Source organism: Solanum lycopersicum, chromosome 10, assembly GCF_036512215.1.
Source record: "Solanum lycopersicum chromosome 10, SLM_r2.1".
Lineage (NCBI taxonomy): Eukaryota > Viridiplantae > Streptophyta > Magnoliopsida > Solanales > Solanaceae > Solanum > Solanum lycopersicum.
Window position 1 is genome coordinate 49573545 of NC_090809.1, and position 25308 is coordinate 49598852.

At 37.2% G+C, this 25308-nt stretch overlaps 2 protein-coding genes across 2 annotated transcripts; both read left to right on the plus strand.

Annotated features, from left to right (window-relative positions):
* Positions 1 to 16611: 16611 nt before the first annotated feature.
* Positions 16612 to 17466, plus strand: LOC138338885 (uncharacterized). Its single transcript, XM_069289969.1, has 2 exons — positions 16612 to 16681; positions 16976 to 17466. The coding sequence occupies exons 1-2, from the start codon at positions 16612 to 16614 to the stop codon at positions 17464 to 17466; spliced, it is 561 nt and encodes a 186-aa protein (XP_069146070.1).
* Positions 17467 to 21279: 3813 nt separating this feature from the next.
* LOC138338886 (uncharacterized) lies at positions 21280 to 24731 on the plus strand. The gene is made up of 5 exons (XM_069289970.1): positions 21280 to 22564; positions 23145 to 23221; positions 23346 to 23993; positions 24090 to 24204; positions 24358 to 24731. The coding sequence occupies exons 1-5, from the start codon at positions 21280 to 21282 to the stop codon at positions 24729 to 24731; spliced, it is 2499 nt and encodes an 832-aa protein (XP_069146071.1).
* Positions 24732 to 25308: the final 577 nt, after the last annotated feature.

Consider the following 25308-nt stretch of genomic DNA (forward strand, 5'->3'; position numbering starts at 1 on the left):
ACATGAGCTGAATCTCGACAATAAACTTATTGCGAAACAAATACCTGGACGGGTATGTTGGCAAGGTACATTAGTGCCCCAATAGCAGTAAGATATAGTGTTTCATCACCAAGAATCTTTTAATCACTTTCTTGAGGTCGGGATGGATCTTTATTTATATTAAGAGATCTCACAACCATTGAGGTACTCAATGGGTGTGATTTATCCATGTAAAATATCTTTAAAACCTTTTCAGTGTATGTTGAATGATGAATAAATATTTCATTTGTCAAATATTAAATCTGAAAGCCAAGACAAAATTTTGTCTTACCAAGATCTTTCATTTCAACATAAACAAATATTATTACAAATTCAGATTTTGACCTTAGTATAAAAATACAATAACAAATAGGGTCATTCTTGTATCCTTATTTTAGCAAATATTCGTTAAGACGATTATATCATATTCACCCTTATTGTTTTAATCCATATAATGATTGAAGTTTTAATGAACAACTTTCTTTTGAATTTTTATATGCTTCAGGAACTTTGAGTGCTTTAGGAATTTTCATAAAAATATTGTAGTCTAGCGAGCCATACAAATAGGCTGTGACAAGTCCATTAAATGCATTTCAAACGTTTCATCAACTGTCATATTTATTAGATACCTGAAGGTAATTGCATCTACCACAGGAGAATAAGTCTCCTCATAATCAATGTCAGACCTTTGTGAAAATTCTTGTGCCACAAGTCGTGCTTTATATCTTACGACTTTACCGTTTTCATTGCGTTTTCGCACAAAAATCCATTTATGCCCCACTGACTTGACACCTTCAGGTGTTCGGACTATTGTTCCAAAAATTTCACGTTTTTCAAGTGAAGTCATTTCTGTTTGAATTGCTTCCTTTTATTTTTGCCAATCATTTCTCTGTCTACACTCATTGACAGATCTTGATTTCAAATCCTCATCTTGTTGCATTATTTCAACTGCAACATTATAGTAAAAAATATCATCTACCACAATATCATTTCGATTTCACCTTTTTGTCGTCGAGACATAATTTATAGAGATTTCCTTATTCTCATTATTTCAGGTACATGGACCTCCTTTATGGTGTTATCATTTATTATGTATCGGATCTCTTCATGAGCAATTGCCTCTATATTATGATCCTCATCTTGATCATTTATTCTTTTCCTTTTTTGAGGATTTTTATCCTTGGAATCAATTGGTCTACCACGTTTTAAACGTGGTCCTGACTCATTTTCCTTAACATTTTGTCCTATAGGGACATCAACTCGAACTTGAGCATTAGCAGCTGGGATGTATGATTTAGTAATTCGTAGAAGGTTAGTAAATGCATCCGGCAGTTGATTTGCAATATTCTGCAAATAAATTATCTTTTGAACTTCTTGCTCACATTGATTTGTTCGAGAATCTAAATGAGACAGTGAAAGTGAATTTCAATCTATCTCATTTTCCGACTAGTTTTGTTCTTCCCCTAATGTTGGCTAAACTGATTCATCAAAATGACAATCAACAAATCTTGCCGTAAATAAATCTACAGTTCTAGGTTTCAAATATTTTACAATAGAGCGAGATTCATACCCAACAGATATTCTCAATCTTCTTTGGGGATCCATTTTTGTGCGTTATGATGGAGCAATTGGAATATATACCGCACAACCAAAGATTCTAAGATGAGAAATATTTGGCTCCTGACCAAAAACCAATTGTAACATGGAGATGTCATGATAACTGGTTGGCCTTATGCGCACTAGTGATGCTGCATGCAAAATAGCATGCCCCCAAATCAAAACAGGCAACTTTGTTCTCATCAACAAGGGTCTAGCTATCAATTGAAGACATTTAATCAATGACTCTGCTAAACCATTTTGAGTATGAACATGTGCAACAGGATGTTCAACTGTTATTCCAGTAGACAAACAATAATCATTAAATGCTTGAGATGTTAACTCACCAGCATTTTTAAGATGAATTGTTCTTATTGCATAATCTGAAAATTGTGTTGTTAACCTTATTATTTGAGCCAACAACCTCGCAAAATCCATATTGCGAGTTGATAATAAACACACATGCGACCATCTTGCAGATGCATCTATCAAGATCATATAATATTTAAATGGTTCACGTGTAGGGTGAATAGATCCACATATATCACTCTGTATCTGTTCCAGAAATGCAGGGGATTCCACTCTAATCCTAGCCACTGATAGTTTGATAATCAATTTTCCTTGTGAACAAGAAGCACAAGAGAATTTCTTTGATTGAAGAACATTTCGTTCTTCAAAGTATGCACATGTGAATTCTCAATTACTTTGCGCATCATATTATAACCGGGATGACCCAACCGGTCATGCTAAATGATAAAATCATTAGAATCAGTAACCTTTTGTTTACTAGGGCATGTGATTCAACTGTACCAATATTTGTACGGTACAACCCTGAAGAAAGTGCTAGCAATTTTTCATGCACAGTTTTCTTATTTGCATTTATCGTAGTAATATAAAGGTATTCCACCTTTCCTTCATTCGCAGTCTCAACATGATAGCCATTTTGGCGAATAACCTTGAAACTTAACAAGTTTCTATGAGACTTACTACAATACAATGCATTATCAATTACCAATAATGTTCCTCCAGGTAGTAATAAGGCCGCTCTTCTAGAGCCCTCAATCAATTCTGTACTACCAGATATTGTATTAACATATGTCTTTTTCATTATCAAACGAGAGAAATATTTCTTTTCTCTTAGTATAGTATGAGTTGTGGTACTGTCCAAAAGACACATATTTTCACTACTCATCTTGGATCCAACTGAAGAGTGAAAATTTTTATTTATCTTTACAAGAATAAAAAAATACATAATAAGAAGTACGAAATTTAGCAAAACATATCTTAAGTACATAAACTTTAATTAAGATACTAAAAATACATAAAAACATTATTCATTTCCTAGTTCAATTATAAATTTCAGTTGTGATCCCCAAAGAAGTCCTCAGCTTCCAGATGAGTAATATCATCGAACCCATCAAAAGCATCATCTTTCAATGTTAAGTTTAACTCAACATTCTCATTATATTTTTGAGAAGATCCTGCCTGAATATCATCTTTGAGAGTCAAATGTGATTCTACTCGGGCTTTAGAAGAGGAGGAGGCGACACCTTCATTTTCTTTTCTTTTAAAGGAATTTTGATACAGCCTGAAAAAATGCTCAGGTGCCCGACATTCATTTTTTCAGTGACCTTTAAGGCCACAACGATGACAGTGATGGTCTTTTCCTTTAGAAGGATTATTTCGAGAACCTATATTGTTCTCCCTTTTGTTATGACTACCACCTCGACGATAATTATATCGTCTTTTGCTTTTGTCACGCCCGCGCACATTGTCATGGCCCCAATTATTTTGTCTTATTTCAGACTGGTCATGTGCTTCAACCGCGTGTGCCTCCGGTAATGACCTTTTGATGAAAAATCACGAAGTTCATACCGCTGGAGGCATGATATCAGTTCAGAGTATTTCTGAAAACCTTTTTCACGATATTGCTGCTGTGATATCATATTAGAGGCATGGAAAATAGTTAATGTCGTTTCCAACATGTTCTCATCTTTTATTGTTTTCCCACATAATTTCAATTGGGAAGTTATTCTAAACACAGTAGAGTTATACTCAATTACGATTTTATAATCTTGAAAGAGTAAGTGCATCCCCTCATAACGAACCCTTGGCAGTATCGTTGCCTTGAGGTGGTCATACCTCCCTTCCAAACCTATCCACAATTCAAGTGGATTTTTCACCGTTAGGTATTTAACCTTCAGGCTTTCATCAAGATGATGACGAAGGAGAATCATAGCTTTCTATTTATCATGACTTGATGTCGTATATTTTTCGATTATACTATCACCAAGACCCTTAGCGGTAAGGTGAATTACAACGTCAAGTATCCATGACAAATAATTCTTTCTAGAAATGTCAAGTGCCACAAATTCAAATTTTGACAAATTCGACATGATGAAAACTACCATAAAATAATTAAGTTAATATTATGATGTTGGTTTCTTTATAATAAATTGTAAATAATGTTCAAATGATAAAGTATAATATGATTATATAATAAATTATATGTTACAAGCATGCACATTGAATGTTTTAAAAATATATGAACTAATGACGTATTGAAATAGTAGATTTAATATGTAATTTTAATTGTTATACAATATTAACGCCAATTTTTTTCTTAAGAGTTTCAAGTCATATTTAATACAATAATATTTTTTTGATGAAACACACCAATATATTATCATAGTGTATGAAAATAGTTATTTTAACTAACATGCTATCATATTACTTTAGTAATTAATTTATAGTTATAAGTTGGTAAATAACATTACAATAGAAATCTATAACGTACTGATTATGTCACGACCCAAACGAGCCGCGAGTGGCACCCACACTTATCCTCCTATGAGAGCGAACCAACAAATCTAAACCCCAACAGTTCAACCATAATGAACAAAATATAAAGCGAAAGACTCAAAACTCATTAACGAAAATCAATTTAAATAACTTCTAAAACTCAATACTTATTATTCCCAAAACCTGGAAGTCATCACATCAAAAACATCTATCCTCAAATTTCTAAATCTAAGAGTATTAAGAAACTAAAATAAGTAAAAGGATGGTCCATGTCCGAACTTCAAGACATCAAGATGTGAAAGAGAGAATCCAGCACGAACTAGGAATAATAGCTCACCCTGAATTATGATATGCTGGAGACTGGCTAGAGTTGCGGACGAGTCGAAGTCGATGGCACGTTTGCTGCACTCCACAAATAACAAAGAGAAGAAAAGAAAAGTAGGGGTCAATACAAGGAACATGTATTGAGTAGGTATCATCGGCCAACTCAAAAATAGAAAGCAATATATATCGAATGATAGTATAAAATCCACTACAACACTTAACTGGTGACAAAAACAAGTACAAGAATCATTGACAACAACACCACACACACCCATGAGGACTCAAGCCTCCACACCATACTCATTTGGGAAATAGGTTCTTTGAAATTGAGTATATTACGTAATTCAAGATTCATCCTCTTTATTATTATCGTGTTAGAACGTGACACTCCGATCCCCTAATACTACATGTCGGAACGTGACACTCAATCCCCTAATACTATGTGTCGGAACGTGACACCCGATCTCCTAATACTACGTGTCGGAACGTGACACCCGATCTCCTAATACTACGTGTCGGAACGTGACACCCGATCCCCTAATACTACGTGTCAGAACGTGACACCCGATCCCCTAATACTACATGTCAGAACGTGACACCCGATCCCCTAATACTACATGTCAGAATGTGACACCCGATCCCCTAATATGACGTGTCGGAATGTGACACCCGATCCCCTAATCTCATTTCTTCAGTTCATCAAGCCACTTTTATGTCAATGCATCATCTTAATAGAGAGGGATAAGATTTAGGATTCCACAATCACAACATACAAACACACAATCAAGCATATAGAAGACTTTACAATATTATCCAATACATATCAATCGCTATTTAGAGTTTATTATGAAATAGCATAAACCATAACCTACCTCCACCGAAGAATCGTGATCATGCAAGCTACTTCCCAAAGCCTTTTTGCTTTTCCTCTTCGTTTCTCCCTTATCTCGCTCGTTCTCCCCTCTTCTTGTTCTTTTTATTTTTCTTCTATAGATTCTTTTTCTTTTACCCTAATTATCATATAACTCATTATGATAAAAGTAACCCATTATTTATTTCAAGGTTATCTCCTTTAACCCCCAGGTAATTAAATTATTAAACTTACCCCACTAATTTCATAAAGTTTGTCATAAATAGTCCAAAACACCCTTTAAAACTTTTAGCAAAAATCCGACCCAGTCGAGGTTACGCCGCTCGTGACGGCCCGTCGTACCTGCGACGGTCCGTCCTGCAGGTCCGTCACAAAGTTCAGAGAGTTGATTCAGTAGTAATGTTTGTGACGATCCGTCGTGTCTACGACGGTTCGTGCTGCAATTTCGTCGCGAAGTTCAGAGATTTGATCCCATAACCCACAGGAAAATTACACAAGTGTGGGACGACGGAGTCCATGACGGTCCGTCATGACCATGACGGTCCGTCGCGTGATCCATCGACCCAGTCAGTTTTTATCACAATGATTCTATTGCTCGAAACGACTAAACAGGTTGTTACAATAGATACCAATTTACCCATCGTTCGTCCTCGAACGATCACAAGAAGAAAAACAAGGGCGAGAAAGAGTACCTGAATTTGTAAAAAAGTGTGGATATCTTTCTTGCATATCAATCTTCTTCTCCCAAGTGGACTCTTCAACTGGCCGATTCTTCCATTGAACCTTGATGGATGCAATCTCTCTTGATCTCAACTTGCGGATTTATCTATCTCGAATGGCAACAAGCTCCTCCTCATAAGACAAATTCTCATCAAGAAGAACTGAATCCCAACGAATAATGTAGTTTCCATCCCCATGGTATCTTTTCAGCATAGACACATGAAATACCGTGTGCACTCCTGATAGTCCTGGAGGCAATGCCAATTCATAAGCCACCTGCCCCACTCGCTTCAGAACTTCAAATGGACCAATATACCTTGGACTAAAATTTACCTCGCTTACCAAACCGCATCACCCCTTTCATGGGTGAAACCTTCAGCAAGACTTGCTCACCCTCCATAAAATCCAAGTCCCTAACCTTTCGATCTGCATATTCTTTCTGCCTGTTCTGAGCGGCTAGAAGCTTTTCCTGAATGAATTTCACTTTATCTAACGACTCCCTCAAAAGATCGGTACCCCATGGCCTCACCTCAAATGCATCAAACCAACCAATGGGAGACCTACATCTCCTCCCATATAGTGCCTCAAATGGAGCCATATCGATACTTGATTGATAGCTATTATTGTATGAGAACTCTGCTAAAGGTAAGAAGTTATCCCAATGACCACCAAATTCTATCACACATGCACAAAGCATATCTTCAACACTTGAATCGTTCGCTCAGACTGACCATCGGTCTGAGGGTGAAATGCAGTACTAAGATCTAACCTAGTACCTAATTCAGCATGCAATGTTTTTCAAAACTTAGAAGTAAACTGCGTACCTCTGTCTGATATGATGAAAAGTGGAACTCCATGCAATCGAACAATTTCTGAGATATAACGTTTGGCTAACTTCTCTGCATTGTAAGTCACCTTGACCGGAATGAAGTGAGCAGACTTAGTTAATCTGTCAACAATTACCCAAATAGAGTCATACTTACCCAATGTCTTTGGAAGACCAACTACGAAGTCTATTGCAATTCTCTCCCACTTCCATTCAGGAATGGGCATTCTCTGAAGTGTCCCTCCAGGCCTTTGGTGTTCATACTTTACCTGCTGACAATTCAGGCGTTGGGTAACAAAGTCAACAATGTCACTCTTCATCCTACTCCACCAAAAATGTTGCTTTAGGTCACGATACATTTTGGTTGCACCAGGATGTATAGAATACCTTGAACTATGAGCCTCTGTAAGAATAGTGTGAATCAAATCATCGACGCGGGACACACATACCCTTCATTTAATTCTCAAAACGCCTTCTTCATCAATTTTTGCTTCTTTAGCCTCTCCTCTCAGTACCATATCTCGAATTCGGATCAATTTCTCATCAGTAAACTGCTTTCCCTTAATCTTGTCAAAAAAGGAAGATCTTGCCTCCACACAGGCCAAAAATCCTCCCTCCTCCAGTACTTCCAACCTCATAAAGTCATTAGCCAGAGTCTGAACCTCTCTAGCCAATGGGCGTCTAGAAACCTGCAAGTGAGCTAGACTTCCCATGCTCCCTGCCTTTCTACTTAAAGCATCTGCCACAACATTAGCTTTTCCTGGGTGATACAAGATAGTAATATCATAGTCCTTCAGTAGTTCCATCCACCTCCTCTGTCTCAAATTCAAATCTTTCTGAGTAACGACATACTGCAAACTGCGATGATCTGTATAGACTTCACACTTAACCCCATATAGATAATGTCTCTATTGCTTTAATGCAAACATGACTGCAGCCAACTCCAAATCATGGGTCGGATAGTTAGGTTCATACACCTTTAGTTGCCTCGAAGCATAAGCAATTACATTCTTCTCCTGCATTAGAACTGCACCCAAACCAGAATAGGAGGCATCACAATAAACAATGAAGTTCTTACCTTCCACTGGCAAGGTAAGAATTGGTGCAGTAGTCAACAAGGTCTTGATTTTCTGAAAGCTTTCTTCACGTTCGTCCGACCATACAAATGGAACACTCTGCTTAGTCAAATTTGTCAGTTGGAAGCAACCGAAGAAAATCTCTTGACAAATCGACGGTAGTAGCTAGCTAAACCAACAAAGATCCTTACCTCTGTAACATTAGTAGGTCTTACCCAACTCTTCACTGCTTCAATCTTAGAAGGATCCACCACCACTCCATCCTTAGAAACTACTTGCCCCAAGAAGGACACTGAATCTAGCCAAAACTCACACTTGGAGAATTTGGCATAAAGCTTCTTCTCCCTCAACACTTCCAATACCATTCTCAAATGCTCCTCGTGTTCTTTCCTGCTCTTTGAGTATATCAGTATATCATCAATGAATACAATGACAAAGAGATCCAGATATGGCTTAAAAATCCCGTCCATCAGGCTTATGAAAGCAGCAGGGGCATTCGTAAGCCCAAAAGACATTACTAAGAATTCATAATGCCCATACCTGGTTCGAAAAGCAGTCTTTGGCACATCTGCTGTCCGTTTTTTCAATTGATGATAACCAGATCTTAAATTGATTTTTGAGAAGGTACAAACACCTTTTAACTGATCGAACAAATCATCAATGCGAGGAAAAGGGTATTTGTTCTTAATAGTTACCTTATTCAGTTGCCTGTAGTCGATGCACATCCTAAAACTTCCATCCCTCTTCTTCACAAACAAAACAGGAGCACCCCAAGGGATGCACTGGGTCTAATAAAGCCTTTACCTAACAACTCTTGAAGTTAGGCCTTTAACTCCCTTAACTCAGCTGGAGCCATTCTATAAGGGGGTATGGAAATGGGATGAGTATCCGGTTCCAGATCAATGCAAAAATCAATATCCCTATCCGGTGGCATACCAGGAAAGTCTGCGGGAAACACAACCCGAAAATCTCGGACTATCGAGACAGACTCAATCGAGGGTACTTGGGAAGTATCATCCTTGAGATATGCCAAGAAAGCTAAAAAACCCTTACTAACCATTCTCTTAGCACGAAGAAAGGAGATGATACAAACTGAGGTGGAAGTATAGTCACCCTCCCACACTAGCGGATCTGTCCCAGGCTTGGCCAATGTCACAGTTTTAGCATTACAATCTAAGATTGCAAAATTTGGAGAAAGCCAAGTCATACCCAGAATTACATCGAAATCAACCATTTCTAGGATAATCAAGTCTACATGAGTATTGCTCCCCACAAAAGTCACAAGACAAGACCTATACACCTCAACTATCGCAGACTCACCCACAGGAGTAGAGACACGAATAGGCATGTCAAGCAAATCACAATGTAAATCAAGACCAGTAGCAAATGAGGAAGATACATATGAAAATGTGGATCCAGGATCAAATAATACAGAAGCCATGCAATCACAGACCAAAAGATTACCTGTGATAACAGCATCAGATGTCTCTGCTTCAGATCTCCCAGGGAAAGCATAACAATGGGCCCTATCACCTGTCTGTCCGTTGCCCCTACCATGTTGTGCTGCAGTGCTTCCAACTTGTCCGCCACCTCGACTGATTTGGTGACCACCATTACCTTGACCAACGCATCCTCCAGAATGGCGGCCTTTCCCATGACCACCTCTACCCCTAATTATTGGGGGTCTGTAACTCTGTTTTGGACAAAACCTCCTAATATGTCCAGTCTCTCCACATCCGTAACACTCTATGGAGTCAAGCATAGGCCTCTGTGAGAACGATGAAGTCGGGGTAACCTCCAAACTTAGAGAAATGCTGACCGGTCTGTGGTGGACCCCCAGCTACAGTTTGTAGTGAAGACTGAATAGGTCGGGCTGGGTAACCTCCTGAACTCTGCCCTCTGGAGTAAGAACCACTAAATTCACCTCCCTTACGAAACTTCTTAGATGTCGATGCCATGGTGAAGTCGTCTGGCTTCACTATCTCCACCTCTATCACAAAATCAACTACTTCCTGAAAGGATTTTGCTGCAGCAGCTACCTGTAAGGCTGAGATCTGCAAATCTGACCTCAATCCTTTCACAAAACGGTGAATCCGCTCTTGTAGACTGAAGCAAAGCTGGGTGGCATATCAGGATAGTGCACGAAACTTAGCCTCATAAGTAGTAACCGACATCCTGCCTTGCTCTAGGCTCAGGAACTCATCTCTCCTCCTATCCCTCAACGTCCGGGGTATATATTTTTCCATAAATAAGCTAGAGAATGATGTCCAAGTCATAGGTGGTGCCTGTGCTGGTTGACACTCAACATACGACCGCCACCACATTTTGGCATTTCCCTGAAACTGATAGGTCACAAACTCAACCTCGAATCGTTCTATTATGTCCATCTTATGTAGCAGCTCATGACAATCAACCAGAAAATCATAGGCATCCTCAGATTCAGCACCCTTGAGGACTGGAGGTTTCAACTTCAAGAATTTAGTGAAAAGTTCATGTTGATCATTCGTCATTATCGGCCCTATAGTCAATCGAGGAAACGTGCCTACTCCCAATGAGGCATCCATGCGGGGAGCCACAGCAGCTGCATGTTGTACTCCCGGAACCTGAGGTGCTGGTGCAGAAAAACACTAGAGGTGTCTGGCCTTGATCAGATAACCCGCTAAGATAAGAAAGAACCTGGTTAATCATCTCTGGGGTAGGTTAGGGTGGTAATTCCTCATTCTGCACTTGCTCATTTTCCCCTTCCTCACCCTCTCTTACTACCTCATCAGTCGGTGGAGGAGTTACCGCCCTAGTACTAGCTGGACTAGATGTTTGTCCTCTACCTCTAGAGGGCGTCCTTCCGCACCCTGTCTTGCCGGTGTTGGTGTTGGCACAGTTGTTGCTCTAGTTCTAGCCATCTGCGAAATAGAGTGAGGATGTCAGATACCAATTTGTATCACCTAGATACCAATTGGATCCAAGTAATAGCACGAAAGGAAGAAAGAATGGAATTTTTTCCTAAAGTCCTATAGCTTCTCAAAGAAAAGTAAGGGCGTCCCCCTACCGTTCCTCAAGACTCTACTAGACCCGTTCTTGTGTGATGAGACCAACGAACCTAATGCTCTGATACCAAGTTTGTCACGACCCAAACGAGCCGAGAGTGGCACCCACACTTAACCTCCTATGAGAGCGAACCAACAAATCTAAACCCCAACAGTTCAACCATAATAAACAAAATATAAAGCGGAAGACTCAAAACTCATTAACGAAAATCAATTTAAATAACTTCTAAAACTCAATACTTATTATTCCCAAAACCTGGAAGATATCAAGAACATCTATCCTCAAATTTCTAAATCTAAGAGTATTAAGAAGCTAAAATAAGTAAAAGGATGGTCCATGTCCGAGCTTCAAGACATCAAGACGTGAAAGAGAGAATCCAACACGAGCTAGGAACAATAGCTCACTCTGAATTCTGATATGCTGGAGACTGGCTAGAGTTGCGGACGAGTCGAAGTCGATGGCACGTTTGCTGCACTCCACAAATAACAAAGAGAAGAAAATACAAGTAGGGGTCAGTACAAGGAACAAGTACTGAGTAGGTATCATCGGCCAACTCAACATAGAAAGAAATATATATCGAATGATAGTATAAAATCCACTACAACACTTAACTGGTGACAATAACAAGTATAAGAATCATTGACAACAACACCATACACACCCATGAGGACTCAAGCCTCCTTACCGTACTCATTTGGGAAATAGGTTCTTTGAAATTGAGTATATTACGTAATTCATGATTCGTCCTCTTAATTATTATCGTGTCGGAACGTGACAATCCGATCCCCTAATACTACGTATCGGAATGTGACACCCGATCCCCTAATACTACGTGTCGGAACATGACACCCGATCCCTTAATACTACGTGTCGAAACGTGACACCCGATCCCTTAATACTATGTGTCGAAACGTGACACCCGATCTCCTAATACTACGTGTCGGAACGTGACACCCGATCCCCTAATACTACGTGTCGGAACTTGACACCCGATCCCCTAATCTCACTGCTTCAGTTCATCAAGCCTCTTTTATGTCAATGCATCATCTTAATAGAGAGGGATAAGATTTAGGATTCAACAATCACAACATACAAACACACAATCAAGCATATAGAAGACTTTACAATACTAGCCAATACATATCAATTGCTATTTAGAGTTTACTATGAAATAGCATAAACCATAACCTACCTCCACCGAAGAATCGTGATCAAGCAAGCTATTTCCCAAAGCCTTTTTGCTTTTCCTCTTCGTTTCTCCCTTCTCTCGCTCATTCTCCCCTCTTCTTGTTCATTTTATTTTTCTTCTACAGATTCTTTTTCTTTTACCCTAATTATCATATAATTCATTATGATAAAAGTAACCCATTATTTATTTCAAGGTTATCTCCTTTAACCCACAAGTAATTAAATTATTAAACTTATCCCACTAATTTCATAAAGTTTGTCATAAATAGTCCAAAACACCCCTTAAAACTTTTAGCAAAAATCCGGCCCAGTCGAGGTTACACTGCTCGTGACGGCCCGTCGTACCTGCAACGGTCTGTCCTGCAGGTCCGTCACAAAGTTTAGAGAGTTGATTCAGTAGGGATGTTTGTGACAATCCGTCGTGTCTACGATGGTTCGTGCTGCAATTCCGTCGCGAAGTTCAGAGAGTTGATCCCATAACCCACAGGAAAATTACACAAGTGTGGGATGACGGAGTCCATGACGGTCCGTCATGACCGTGACGGTCCGTCGCGTGATCTGTCGACCCAGTCAGTTTTTATCACAATGATTCTATTGCTCGAAATGACTAAACAGGTCGTTACAGATTATTACGCCAAATAAAGTATCATAATAATAGTTCAATCAAGTTATATATGCAGTAGTTAAATTATAGATCAAGCATTTATGCAAGTCCCGTTAGAGATGTTATAAACACACAAATATATACCTGACTCCAAAAGAAAGTTGATTAACTCTTAAGAATTAATTTCGACTTAAGTATGTCTCAATTGGTTAGAGACTCGTGCTGATAATGTGGTGTAAAATATCAGCAATATAAAATTATCTAAGACAATAAATATATAGACAAGATATATGAAAATGTTTTCTTATTTCTTTCTTCTGTACTTTTCGATTGAGCCTTTAATAAAATAATCATCGTCTATTTATAGTATAAAATATCTCTTTAAAGTTGCATGAATTAAAGTGTTCATTTATTTCGTATACGAACTTCAAAGAGAGTTACGAATGAACTTTCAAGTGAGTTACAAATGACATCCACATTAATGCATTTTATAACAATTTTCAATCTTTTTTTCTTATATATAAAAATATTGAAAATATAAACACATACTAGCCAACCCCATGCTACCCCAACCCCACGCTTCCCCACCCTGTTTCTTTTTCATCTTCTCCCTGCAACATTTCATTTCTAAACCATAACACTCATATCTTATCAAATTATTTACCGATTAAATTTTTTTAAAAAAAGAAATTCATACCTAATCGTGAAAAAAAATATAGAGAGAGATACATACAAGAGTGTGAAGAAGCGACGTTTGTTGACGAATAATCATTTCAAAATTAATTGCAAAAGAGAAATGAAGGACTCAAATTAATTTTATTATATTATTTTTATAAGTTAATGAGTTTACATTTTAATTTTGAATGGTGATATTTATTTGAAGATGTGGACGGAAATGGAGCTATTAACTAAATTTTTTACTTCAACGTCCAAAAATCTTCTTTCTTCTTTCGTTTTTGAAGATCAAATGCAAGTCTTTGAAAACCTTGTTAAAGTGAAGAAGACGACCGTAAGCGGGGATGGGGGCTTTTCTTTGTGCAAAAATTAATACAATTATTGGTTTCAAAAATATTTTTAAAAAAATAAAATCTTTTAAGTCATTTACAATGCTAAGAATCAAGGAAGAAGAAAAAGTGAAGTTTTCTTGAAATAAAAAAATAAAAAAATATGATTTTAGAAATCTTCACGTGTCAAAGGAAAATAAAAAATATTTTTTTTGCCATATCAATATTTTATGCTTAATAGGTATATATTTTGAATGATTTAAGTGTTCAAATACATGCAATTTCAAAAAGCTGTAGATGACTTGAGGTTAATAATAATAATAATAATAACTGTATATATTATGAGATGAAAAACTACACGTGTCAACACTACAATGTAAAACAACTTTAAAAAAAAACATTACCTTATTTTTTATTGTATTTGATCAATTATAAGAACAGATGAAAATGTGGCTACTTTATCGTGATTCACTAAATTTTAAAATCCTTTTAATCACATATTATTATTTTAAATAATAAGTTTTTGTTTTAATTAAATGGGAATGATAATTATTATACATGACTTTTATAGATGCAAATTAATTGAAATGTTTGTCATATTAATTTTCCTACAGAAGAATTACTTTACAATTATCACGTTAAGGAATCCCTAAACCATCTAATTTATAAAATCATTTTTTATTAAATAATATTTAAATTTGAATTTGGGAATTTAAAATTGTCCAATACATACCCATTTTTTACACAATCTCTAAGTCTATCCAATAATTTATTTATTTATTATTTCTGTTTTAAAATAAAAATAAACTTCAACTAAAAATCATTATCTCTAAAATTACTCAATCACTTGCTTAACTTTCTATTCCCAAAAAATTCAGTATATTTAACAACATAATTAGATAATTTCATTAGTTTATTTTTTAATAAAAAAGGCATCTTCAAAACAATAATAATTCTTACAATTTTCATGAGAAGGTAAGTGTTTGCATTTTTTTTCTATATTTTTTTCTTCTGTTTTATGTGGCTTAAATTATTAATGCATGTACTTTGTTTTGAAAGCTTTATAACTTGAAGATGATCCGATGATTTTCTCAACACAGTTATGTTAATGATCGATTGATGAAGTTGAGATCAAATGATTTCTGTGAAGAATATGTATAGTTGAAGAAGGAGAAACTATCAAGACTATATTCTATAACTATGTCAAGCATATAATATATTTTTCATTTTTTATCTGATGTTTTTTTTCTCAATCAAAACTGTTTTGGATGTATAATAATATATGGTTCTTTATTTACGGTGTACTTCATATGTTCTTTTGAAGAATTTTAAGTTTTTAATTTTTGAATTTTTTAACATACAAATCTTTTGATATGTAGATAAGTGATGATCATATTGAATACTAATATTCTTTTATCAGTGTATCTACGCTTGAATTCAAATTCCTCAGTCTACGTTTATTCATTTGATTTTTAATGATAATAAACACACTAAATTATGTAATTGAAAAATAACATATCTCGTTATCTATAAAAAAAAAAATTGCCGTTAGTTATGTCAAATGATGCTCTGATGGTATAAAATTGGATTGTGTGTATATATATATATATATATATATATATATATATATATATATATATATATATATATATATATTTATTGTTAAACTGCTTTCACTTTCATGTGGATTACAATAAATATTTTAAGTTTTTATTTTATTTTAAAAATTATAATGAATTATATTTAATATAATTACTAATTAATTTAGAATGTAACATTAAATAAAAAAAAGTTTGTTACAATGCATCTGTCAACAATTTAAATTACTAGATTATTATTTAAAAATAATTTGTATACATTGATTGTGATTTATATCCTTTTAAATAGTTCAAAAATTTAATGAGGATTTCAAACTAATAGGATTGTAATAATTAGAGAAAATTAATTACTTTAATCACTATATAAGACAAAAATTGATCTTATAGTTATTAAAAAGGAGTAAAAATAAACAACATTTACTATTTTGTAGTAACCAAAATTTGCCAATAATTTTTTATTTTTTATTTTTATTATTACGTAATTGTTATAAAGTATTTGTATTATAGTGAATGTCTATCATGTGGAGTCCTTTTTTAGAAAGGATTAAAGAGTCCTACTTGGGGACCAAGTTAGATTTTTTCTTATAAATAGAGTGCTCCTCTTCGTTGTAAATGGATTTATCAAGAGAAATAACAAGTCTTCTCTTCTTTTCTCTTTAATTTCTTCTTTTTATTCTATAGTTTTATAACACGTTATCAGCACGAGACTCTAAATTCTCAAAGTGAAGATTAGATTTGAAGAATTAAGAAAGGTATTATTTATTCTTTTTCTTTTAATTTTAATGGTCAATCTTACAAAACTAAAGTTCGCTGCCCTTCAAAGTTCGGGTAGGAACTACCTCTCATGGGTGTTGGATGCTGAAATCCACATGATGCAATGGATCTTGGAGACACCACAAAATAAGAAATAAGGCATCAAATCAAAACTGTGCACGAGCAATGATATTCTTGCGTCATCATCTTGACGAGATTCTGAAAATCGAATATCTGACAGTTAAGGATCCACTTGGTTTGTGGAAAAACCTAAAAGAATGATTTGACCACTTGAAGATGGTCATACATCCAAAGACACGATATGATTGGATGCATCTAAGGCTACAAGACTTTAAGTCTATACATGAGTACAATTCTTCCATGTTCAGAATCACTTCTCAATTGAAATTATGTGGAGAAACAGTTAGTGAGATTGATATGATGGAAAAAACGTTCTCCACTTTCCATGCCTCGAATGTACTCTTGCAGCAACAATATCGAGAGAAAGGTTTCAAAAAGTATTCTGAACTAATTTCTCATCTTCTTGTAGCCGAGCAAAATAATGATTTATTATTGAAAAATCATGAGAATCGACTTACTGGATCTGAACCACTTCCTGAAGTGAACGAGGCATACGCCCACCATGCTAGGCGTGGAAAAGGTCGCGGTCCTAATCGTTGTCGTGGACGTGGTCGTGGACGTGATCGTAGTCGTGATTATGATCAAGAACGTAATTCTATTCTTGACATTAATCATTCATCAAATAAAAAGGAAAAAAAGGACGAGAAACGTGAAACAACTAGGGAAGGTTGTTTTCGATGTGGTGAAAGAGGTCATCATGCACGTGATTGTCGTACTCCCAAACACTTGGTTGAGCTTTATCAAGAATCACTAAAGAAGAAAGACAAAAATCCTGAGGCAAATTTTATCTCTGAAAATCAAGTTGACATCACGCACTTGGATGTAGCAGATTTCTACGCACATCCAGAAGGAAAAATAGATCACTTAATTGGTGATGGTTCTGTGAACATGGAAGAGTGATGTTTTTTTTGTAGTATTTTATAACGACCCGCTAGGTCGTTTTGAGAACTAGGACTAGTTTGACTCCTTTTGAAAATTTAAATGGGCACTTTTAATTATTCGAAGACTAAGAGTATTTAGTTGATAAATTTTTTTAGTGAAGAATTAATATAGTTAATAGTTAATGGGTCATATCCATAATTTATTCAATATCTTATACTTGGCCCATTAATTTATTTAAATTAGTGGGATTAGTTTTTTTGTTATAATTAATTAACATTAGAAAAGCAGAAAAAATAAAAGGGTTCAAAAACTACCGGCGGCGTGGGCATAATGGTTACTCGTGATTCGTGTATTGCAGGTGAGTTTTTAATCTAATTGTGTTATTGAATGTTCATAATAATATAGTATTCTGATTTTTAAGATTTAATGGGATAATATAGTGCAAAAGTTGTAGGGTTAGGTGTGTGTTAGTCATTGAGCGAAGGAGTTTTAACCTTTATTGTTTTCTGTTTTATATTTATATGTCAATTTTCCAATTTTGCTTTGTATACCTGCAAGGTTAATGGACAAATTTTGTGACTTTTCAATTCTTCTCTTATAGATAAAATTATTATTTTTCTAAGGTTGTGATTTGAGTTTCAAGAATGCAATGGTCAGAATAGGTAGAAAGAGACGATTAAATAATGGTTCCATATTATGGGTCCTTACTAGTACTTGGTTGAAAATTTTTTTGGATATTTTTTTATTACTTTTGGCAAGGTTTTAGCTTAAATTAGTTCTCAAGGATTTTCAATATGGCTGCCAGCGATAGTTCTCTTTCTTTTTTGGATTGAGAAATTGTATGCAAGGATGCAGATGTATAAGAATTTGAGGTGCAACAAATTAGTTCTTCGTAAATGGTTTTAAGTTGGCTTATTTTCTTATTATTATCACATTAAGATACTAGTTTTTGGTATATTGAGATAGGTAATTAATTATTAGGTGTATATTATATTAAGATTGAATTTTAGGGTATTTGGAGAGATGAAAGTTCAATTCTTGACTTAAAATTTAGCAAGTATAATAATTTTTGGCATATAAACTATATCAAGATTTGGAAGTTGATTAGAATTATGAGTGAGTTTTTGGGTCTATGATAGACATACAATAATTTGAAAGTCTACAAACTCTCTTACTTACGAATACTGCGTAATTGATAGATTGTGAACATTCCGAAACTTTGCGAAAAGGGAAGGAAATATCTTGAAGATTCGTGGCACGATGTCCGGCTCTTAAGGTCTGTTAAGACTTTTAGACTTGTTGAAGGACGTTTTCATAATTAAAGATTAAAAATGAAAATAGACAAAGGGGTAAGGGCGAAAGATGGGGGTCTCGTATTAATGGTGTGACGGGCATTGGTACGAGTACCGGTGTTATAAAACGAAAAGTTACTACTATAGAATGTGGATTGTAATTTGAAATTTTCCAAAGCATATGTGCATTAGCTTATACATTATTGACTTGAAATTTCTTTGTGATTGTGTTTTATTTGTTACACCCGTGTAGTTGTGATAATTGAGGTGATTGTGTATTATGTCGATATTGATTGAGTGAGATGCATCATCATCCCGTTATTTTTGAAATAATATTGTATACATGCGTTGACATGATATTGAGTATAAGATGGGCACGTGGAGATCGTCCGTGCTGGGGACGGTAAGATGTTAAGATTGTAATTTGGGCACGTGGAGACCGTCCGTGCGGAAATTGTTTGATATTATGATGGTGTGTTGAGATCGTCCAACATAGAAACGTGGAGATCGTCTGTGTCGATATATGGACCTCGCGAGTCCCCCAGTATCATGTATATACGGTTGAGTGAGTACTTGGTATTCTTAGACATACCATTACATGGTATCATATAGCATTTCATTTCATCACATCATTCATTCTTGATGATTATATGTTTCGTTTGGTGTTTGGAAAGTACTTGATGTTGATTTCCTTTATTGATGAATCTTAAATAGTAAGTGTAATATATATATATATATATATATATATATATATATATATATATATACTTGTATAAATTAAGAATTTATTTTCTTATGTAAACTCCCGTCACTACTTCTTTGTTGTCGGTCAATGAAACATAATGGGTACACGTGGTTTCGTACTCATACTACACCTGTTGCACTCTTTGTGGTGCAGATTCGATTCCGAGTAGGAGCACATCTCGTGGAGCAAATTGAGTCTGAGATTGAAGTTCTTGGAGTAGTGGTGAGCTGCTTGGCTTTTCCATTGCCCACACCTCCCTCTATCTTTTATTTATTCTGTTATTAGTATTCAGACAGTATATCCATTATGTTAGATTTGTCATTTAGTTTCAGACTTGCATCGACTTTTAGAAGCTCTTGTACTTAAGACACTAATTCTTGGGGTGATATATTTTAGCTTCCGCATTTCGTACTTATAAGGAACCCAATGTTGGAGATTCTTGCTAAGTCTTAGTTTTTTTTACTCATTTGTTGGTTTAGTTGGGTTAATGTGTTGGGTTGGCTTACCTATTGGTTGGGAGCATAGGTGCCATCACGACTTGAAAATTTGGGTCGTGACAAATTTGGTATCAGAGCCCTAGGTTAATCGGTCTCAAGAGTACAAGAGCAAAGTCTAATAGAGTCTTGCGGATCGGTATGAAGACGTCCATACCTATCTTCGAGAGGCTATAGGACATTTAGGAAATATTCTGTTCTTTTTTTCATTATCGTGCACACTTGACCTTGTAGAAATTCTAATCTTGATATCTCATTCTCTCTCAGATGGCGAGGAATCGTACATCGGCAAGTGGTGGTCAGGATCCTATTCCTGCGCCTGCTTCTGGGAACACTATCCGAGGTAAAGGTAGGGGACGAGCTCGAGGTCAGGGTAGGATCCGTATTGCTGCACCTGTGAATGATCAAGTACCAATAGCTACCTAGGGTCGTGATAGGACCGCATATCCTGATGAGGTTATTCATGGGGATGTGCAAGATCGTGTCGAGGGGGATGGGCCAGCTCAGGATCCACCCAGTACTATTGTCCCCCAGTGCTTCAAGATACCTTGGCTCGTATGTTAGGAATCCTAAAGGGGATGGCCCAGGCAGGAGCTTTGCCTGTCACTTCTGATGGCTCACAGACCCGTGTTGGAGGTCAAACTCCAGATCCGATAGTTGCTCCAGATTCTCAGACTCCCAAGACTCAGCCAGCTGCCGTTGTAGCTCCTCGTTTGGATAGTATGGATTTTCCAGATATGACATCACATTTGGTGAACAGGCCTTCTTTGACTATTAATGAGCAAAAGATGTTTGGGAGGTTCAGACTAATGAATCCTCCTACTTATACTGGTGACTTAGCTGAGGATGCATATGAATTTATAGTTAGTTGTCATGAGAGGTTGCATAATCTTGGATTAGTGGAGTCTCATGGAGTTGACTATATAGCGTTTTAGATGACTGGCTCTCTAATGCAGTGGTGGAGGGATTTTATTAGTGGTAGGCCAGCTGGATCCCATCCACTATCCTGGACTCAGTTTACTCAAGTATTTCTATCCAAATTTGTTCCACGTAGTGAGAGGGAGCGCAAGAGAGGCGAGTTTGAGGGTTTGCATCAAAATGGTATGTTAGTTGCAGATTATGAGGGTAAATTTCATGCCTTGCCTTGGCTAGGCATGCTTCAATGATACTTCCCATAGAGGCTGAGAGAGTGAGAAGGTTTGTTAAGGGGCTGATTATTCCGATCCGTCTAGGAGTTTCTCAGGTTGCTGCTTCTGGTGTTCCATTCAAGAAAGTGGTAGATGCTGCTAAGGAGTTGGAGATGATTCGGCATGAGGGATTTGAGCAGCGAGAGGGAAAGAGGACTCGTTATTCAGGTGATTATGGTGGTGCTCCGCCTAGGAGTCGGGGTTACTTGGGCAGAGGTTGTCACCCTCAGCCCAGCAGACCCATTCATGCTGCTATACCAGCGTTTGAGGCTGGTTACGCTAGGCATAACTCTTCGAGCTCGATGCATACTTCGCAGGGTTCATCTTCTAGACCTGTAGTTCGTGGAGGGCATTCTGGTCATTCAGGTTCCTCTCATCAGCCTGCGTCTCATAGGGGATGTTTTGAGTGTGGTGATATTGGACACTTTGTGAGAGACTGCCCTTGGACCAGACGTGGTGGCTTACATCAGGGTTCTCAGGCTTCGACTTCGAGAGTTGCACAACCTCCAGGTAGGGGTGGTGCACAGAATGGTAGAGGTGGTTCTCCTTCTAGTCGAGGTGGTGGTCGTGGAGGTTCACAATATAATGGAGGTCGTTCTCACTGTTATGTTTTTCCAGATAGGCCAGAGGCTGAGGCTTTAGATTTTGTTATCACAAGTATTATTCCGGTTTGTCATCGATCAACTACTATATTATTTGATCCAGGATCTACTTATTCTTACGTGTCCACATATTTTGCTCCTAGTCTAGATATATTATGTGAGTCTCTTGATTTGTCGATACGTGTTTCTACTCATGTCGGGGATTCTGTAGTTGTAGATTGGGTGTATCGATTATGTACTGTTACCTTGATGGGGTTTGACACTCATGCAGATTTAAAGGTCTTAGATATGATAGATTTTGATGTGATTCTTGGTATGGATTGGTTATATTCTTACCACGCAATTTTAAATTTCCATGCCAAGACCATCACTTTAGCTATTCCTGGAATTCCTATAGTAGAATGGAGAAGTTCTCTTAGTCACCCTTTTAAGGGTGTGATATCATTCCTTAAGGCTCGTCAGTTGGTACAAAGAGGATGCTTGGCATACTTGGCCCACATTCAAGATACTAGTATTGAGACTCCTATGCTTGAGTCTATTCCAGTAGTGAGTGAATTTTCAGAAGTATTTCCGACCGATTTGTCAGGTCTTCCACCAGATCGTGATATTGATTTTTGTATTGATGTGGAGCCAGGCACTCGGCCTATTTCCATTCCTCCTTATCGTATGGCACCGGCTGAATTGAAAGAGTTGAAGGAGCAGTTGCAGGATCTGTTGAGCAAGGGTTTTATTAGACCAAGTGTATCTCCTTGGGGTGCTCCAGTGTTATTTGTGAAGAAGAAAGATGGATCTATGCGTATGTGTATTGACTATTGGCAGTTGAACAAGGTAACCATCAGAAATAAGTATTCGATACCTCGTATTGATGATTTATTTGATCAGTTGCAGGGTGCTTCAATTTCTCCAAAATTGACTTAAGATCTGGCTATCATCAGCTGAAGGTTAGGGCGGAGGATATCCCTAAGACGTCTTTTCGAACACATCATGGTCATTACGAGTTTTTGGTGATGTCTTTCGGATTGACTAATGCCCCAGCAGCTTTTATGGACTTGATGAATGGAGTGTTAAGACCGTATTTAGATTCCTTTGTTATTGTCTTCATAGATGATATATTGATATACTCACGCACTAAGGAGGAACATGAGCATCATTTGAAGATTGTTCTTGGGATTCTAAAGGAGAAGAAGTTTTATGTAAAGTTTTAAAAGTGTGAGTTTTGTCTTAGTTCGGTAGCATTCTTGGGACATGTAGTGTCTAAGGAGGGTATCATGGTGGATCCTAAGAAGATTGAGACGGTCAGAGATTGGGTCAGACCTGCTTCAATTACTGAGATTTGGAGTTTCTTAGTGCAAGTTATTATCGACGATTTGTTGAAGGTTTCTCATCCATTGCATCTCCATTAACTAGATTGACACAGAAAGAGGTGACTTTTCAGTGGTCTGACGAGTGTGAGGTTAGTTTCCAAAAGTTCAAGACTATTAACTAATGCTCCGATTTTGACCCTACCAGTGGAGGGAGAGGGTTTTGTTGTATATTGTGATGCTTCTCCGATTGGTCTTGGTTGTGTATTAATGCAGAAGGGAAAAGTTATAGCTTACGCTTCGAGACAGTTGAAGGTTCACGAGAAGAATTATCCTATTCATGATTTAGAGTTGGCGGCTGTGGTGTTTTCATTGAAAATTTTGAGGCATTATCTTTATGGTGTGCATTGTGAGGTGTTCACAGATCATCGTGGCCTTCAATATATATTCAATGAGAGAGATCTAAATTTTAGGCAGCGGAGATGGTTGGAGTTGCTCAAGGACTACGACATGACTATTCTTTATCATCCAGAAAAGACAAATGTTGTAGCAGATGCCTTGAGTCGAAAGGCGGTAAGTATGGGTAGTCTAGCCATGTTACAGGTTGACGAGCGTCCTTTATCTAGGGATGTCCAATCCTTGGCCAATAGCTTTGTGAGACTTGATATTTCAGAACCTCATAAGGTGTTGGCTTATATGGAGGCTAGATCATCCTTGTTGGAACAGATTCGGGCTCAACAGTTTGATGATGGTGATTTATGTAAGATTAGAGACAAGGTGTTAAAAGGGGAAGCCAAGGCTGCAATTCTTGATAGTGAGGGAGTTTTGAGGATTAATGGTCATATCTGTATTCCTCGTACAGGTGATTTGACTAGATTAATCATGGAGGAGGCCCATAGTTCGCGGTACTCGATTCATCCCGGGGCTACTAAGATGTATCGTGACTTGAAACAACATTATTGGTGGTGTCGTATGAAAAAGGACATAGTAGATTTTGTATTCCGTTGTTGAAATTGTCAGCAAGTGAAGTATGAACACCAAAAGCCTGGAGGTGTGACACAAAGGATGCCTATACCTGAGTGGAAGTGGGAGCGTATTTCTATGGACTTTGTGGTAGGATTTCCACGCACCTTGGGTAAGTTCGACATTATATGGGTCATTATGGATCGACTGACTAAGTCTGCACACTTTGTACTAGTTCAGACTACCTATAACTCAGAAAGGTTAGCCAAGATTTGTATTCGGAAGATAGTTCGGTTGCATGGGATTCCTATATCTATTATTTCAGATTGTGGCACCCAATTTACATCTCATTTCTGGCGGTCTATGCAGAAAGAGTTGGGCACTCGGGTGGATCTTAATACAACCTTTCACCCTCAGACTGATGGTCAGTCTGAGCGGACTATTCAGGTTCTTGAGGACATATTGCGAGCATGTGTGATTGACTTTGGTGGTCACTGGGATCAGTTCTTGCTATTAGCAGAATTTGCTTACAATAATAGTTATCATTCGAGCATCGAGATGGCACCATTTGAGGCTCTGTATGGTAGGAGATGTCGATCTCCAATTGGTTGGTTTGATGCATTTGAGGTTAGACCATGGAGTACAAATTTGTTGAGGGAGTCCTTGGACAAGGTCAAGTTTTATCTTGGCTCAGAGTAGGCAAAAGAGTTATGCAAATCGAAAGATTCGTGATTTAGAGTTTATGGTTGGAGAGAGGGTTTTATTGAAGGTTTCTCCCATGAAGGGTGTGATGAGGTTTGGAAGGAAGGGCAAGTTGAGCCCAAGGTATATTGGTCCTTTCGAGATTGTTGAGCGTATTGGTGAGGTGTCGTATTAGTTGGTTTTGCCACCTGGTTTGTCAGGTGTTCATCCTGTATTTCATATTTTAATGCTTAAGAAGTATCATGAGAGTGGTGATCATGTGATTCAATGGGATTCAGTGTTACTTGATCAGAATTTGACTTTTGAGGAAGAGCCGATCACCATTTTGGATAGGAAAATTCGGAAGCTAAGGTCCAAGGAAATTGCTTCAGTAAAGGTTCAGTGGAAGCATCGTCCAGTGGAGGAGGCTACATGGGAGACAAAGTTAGACATGAGGAGTAAATATCCTCATCTTTTTGAGCATTCAGGTTAGCTCTTTTCTTTTCCTGTTCGAGGACGAACATTTGTTTAAGTGGTAGGTGATGTAACGACCCGCTAGGTCGTTTTGAGAACTAGGACTAGTTTGACTCCATTA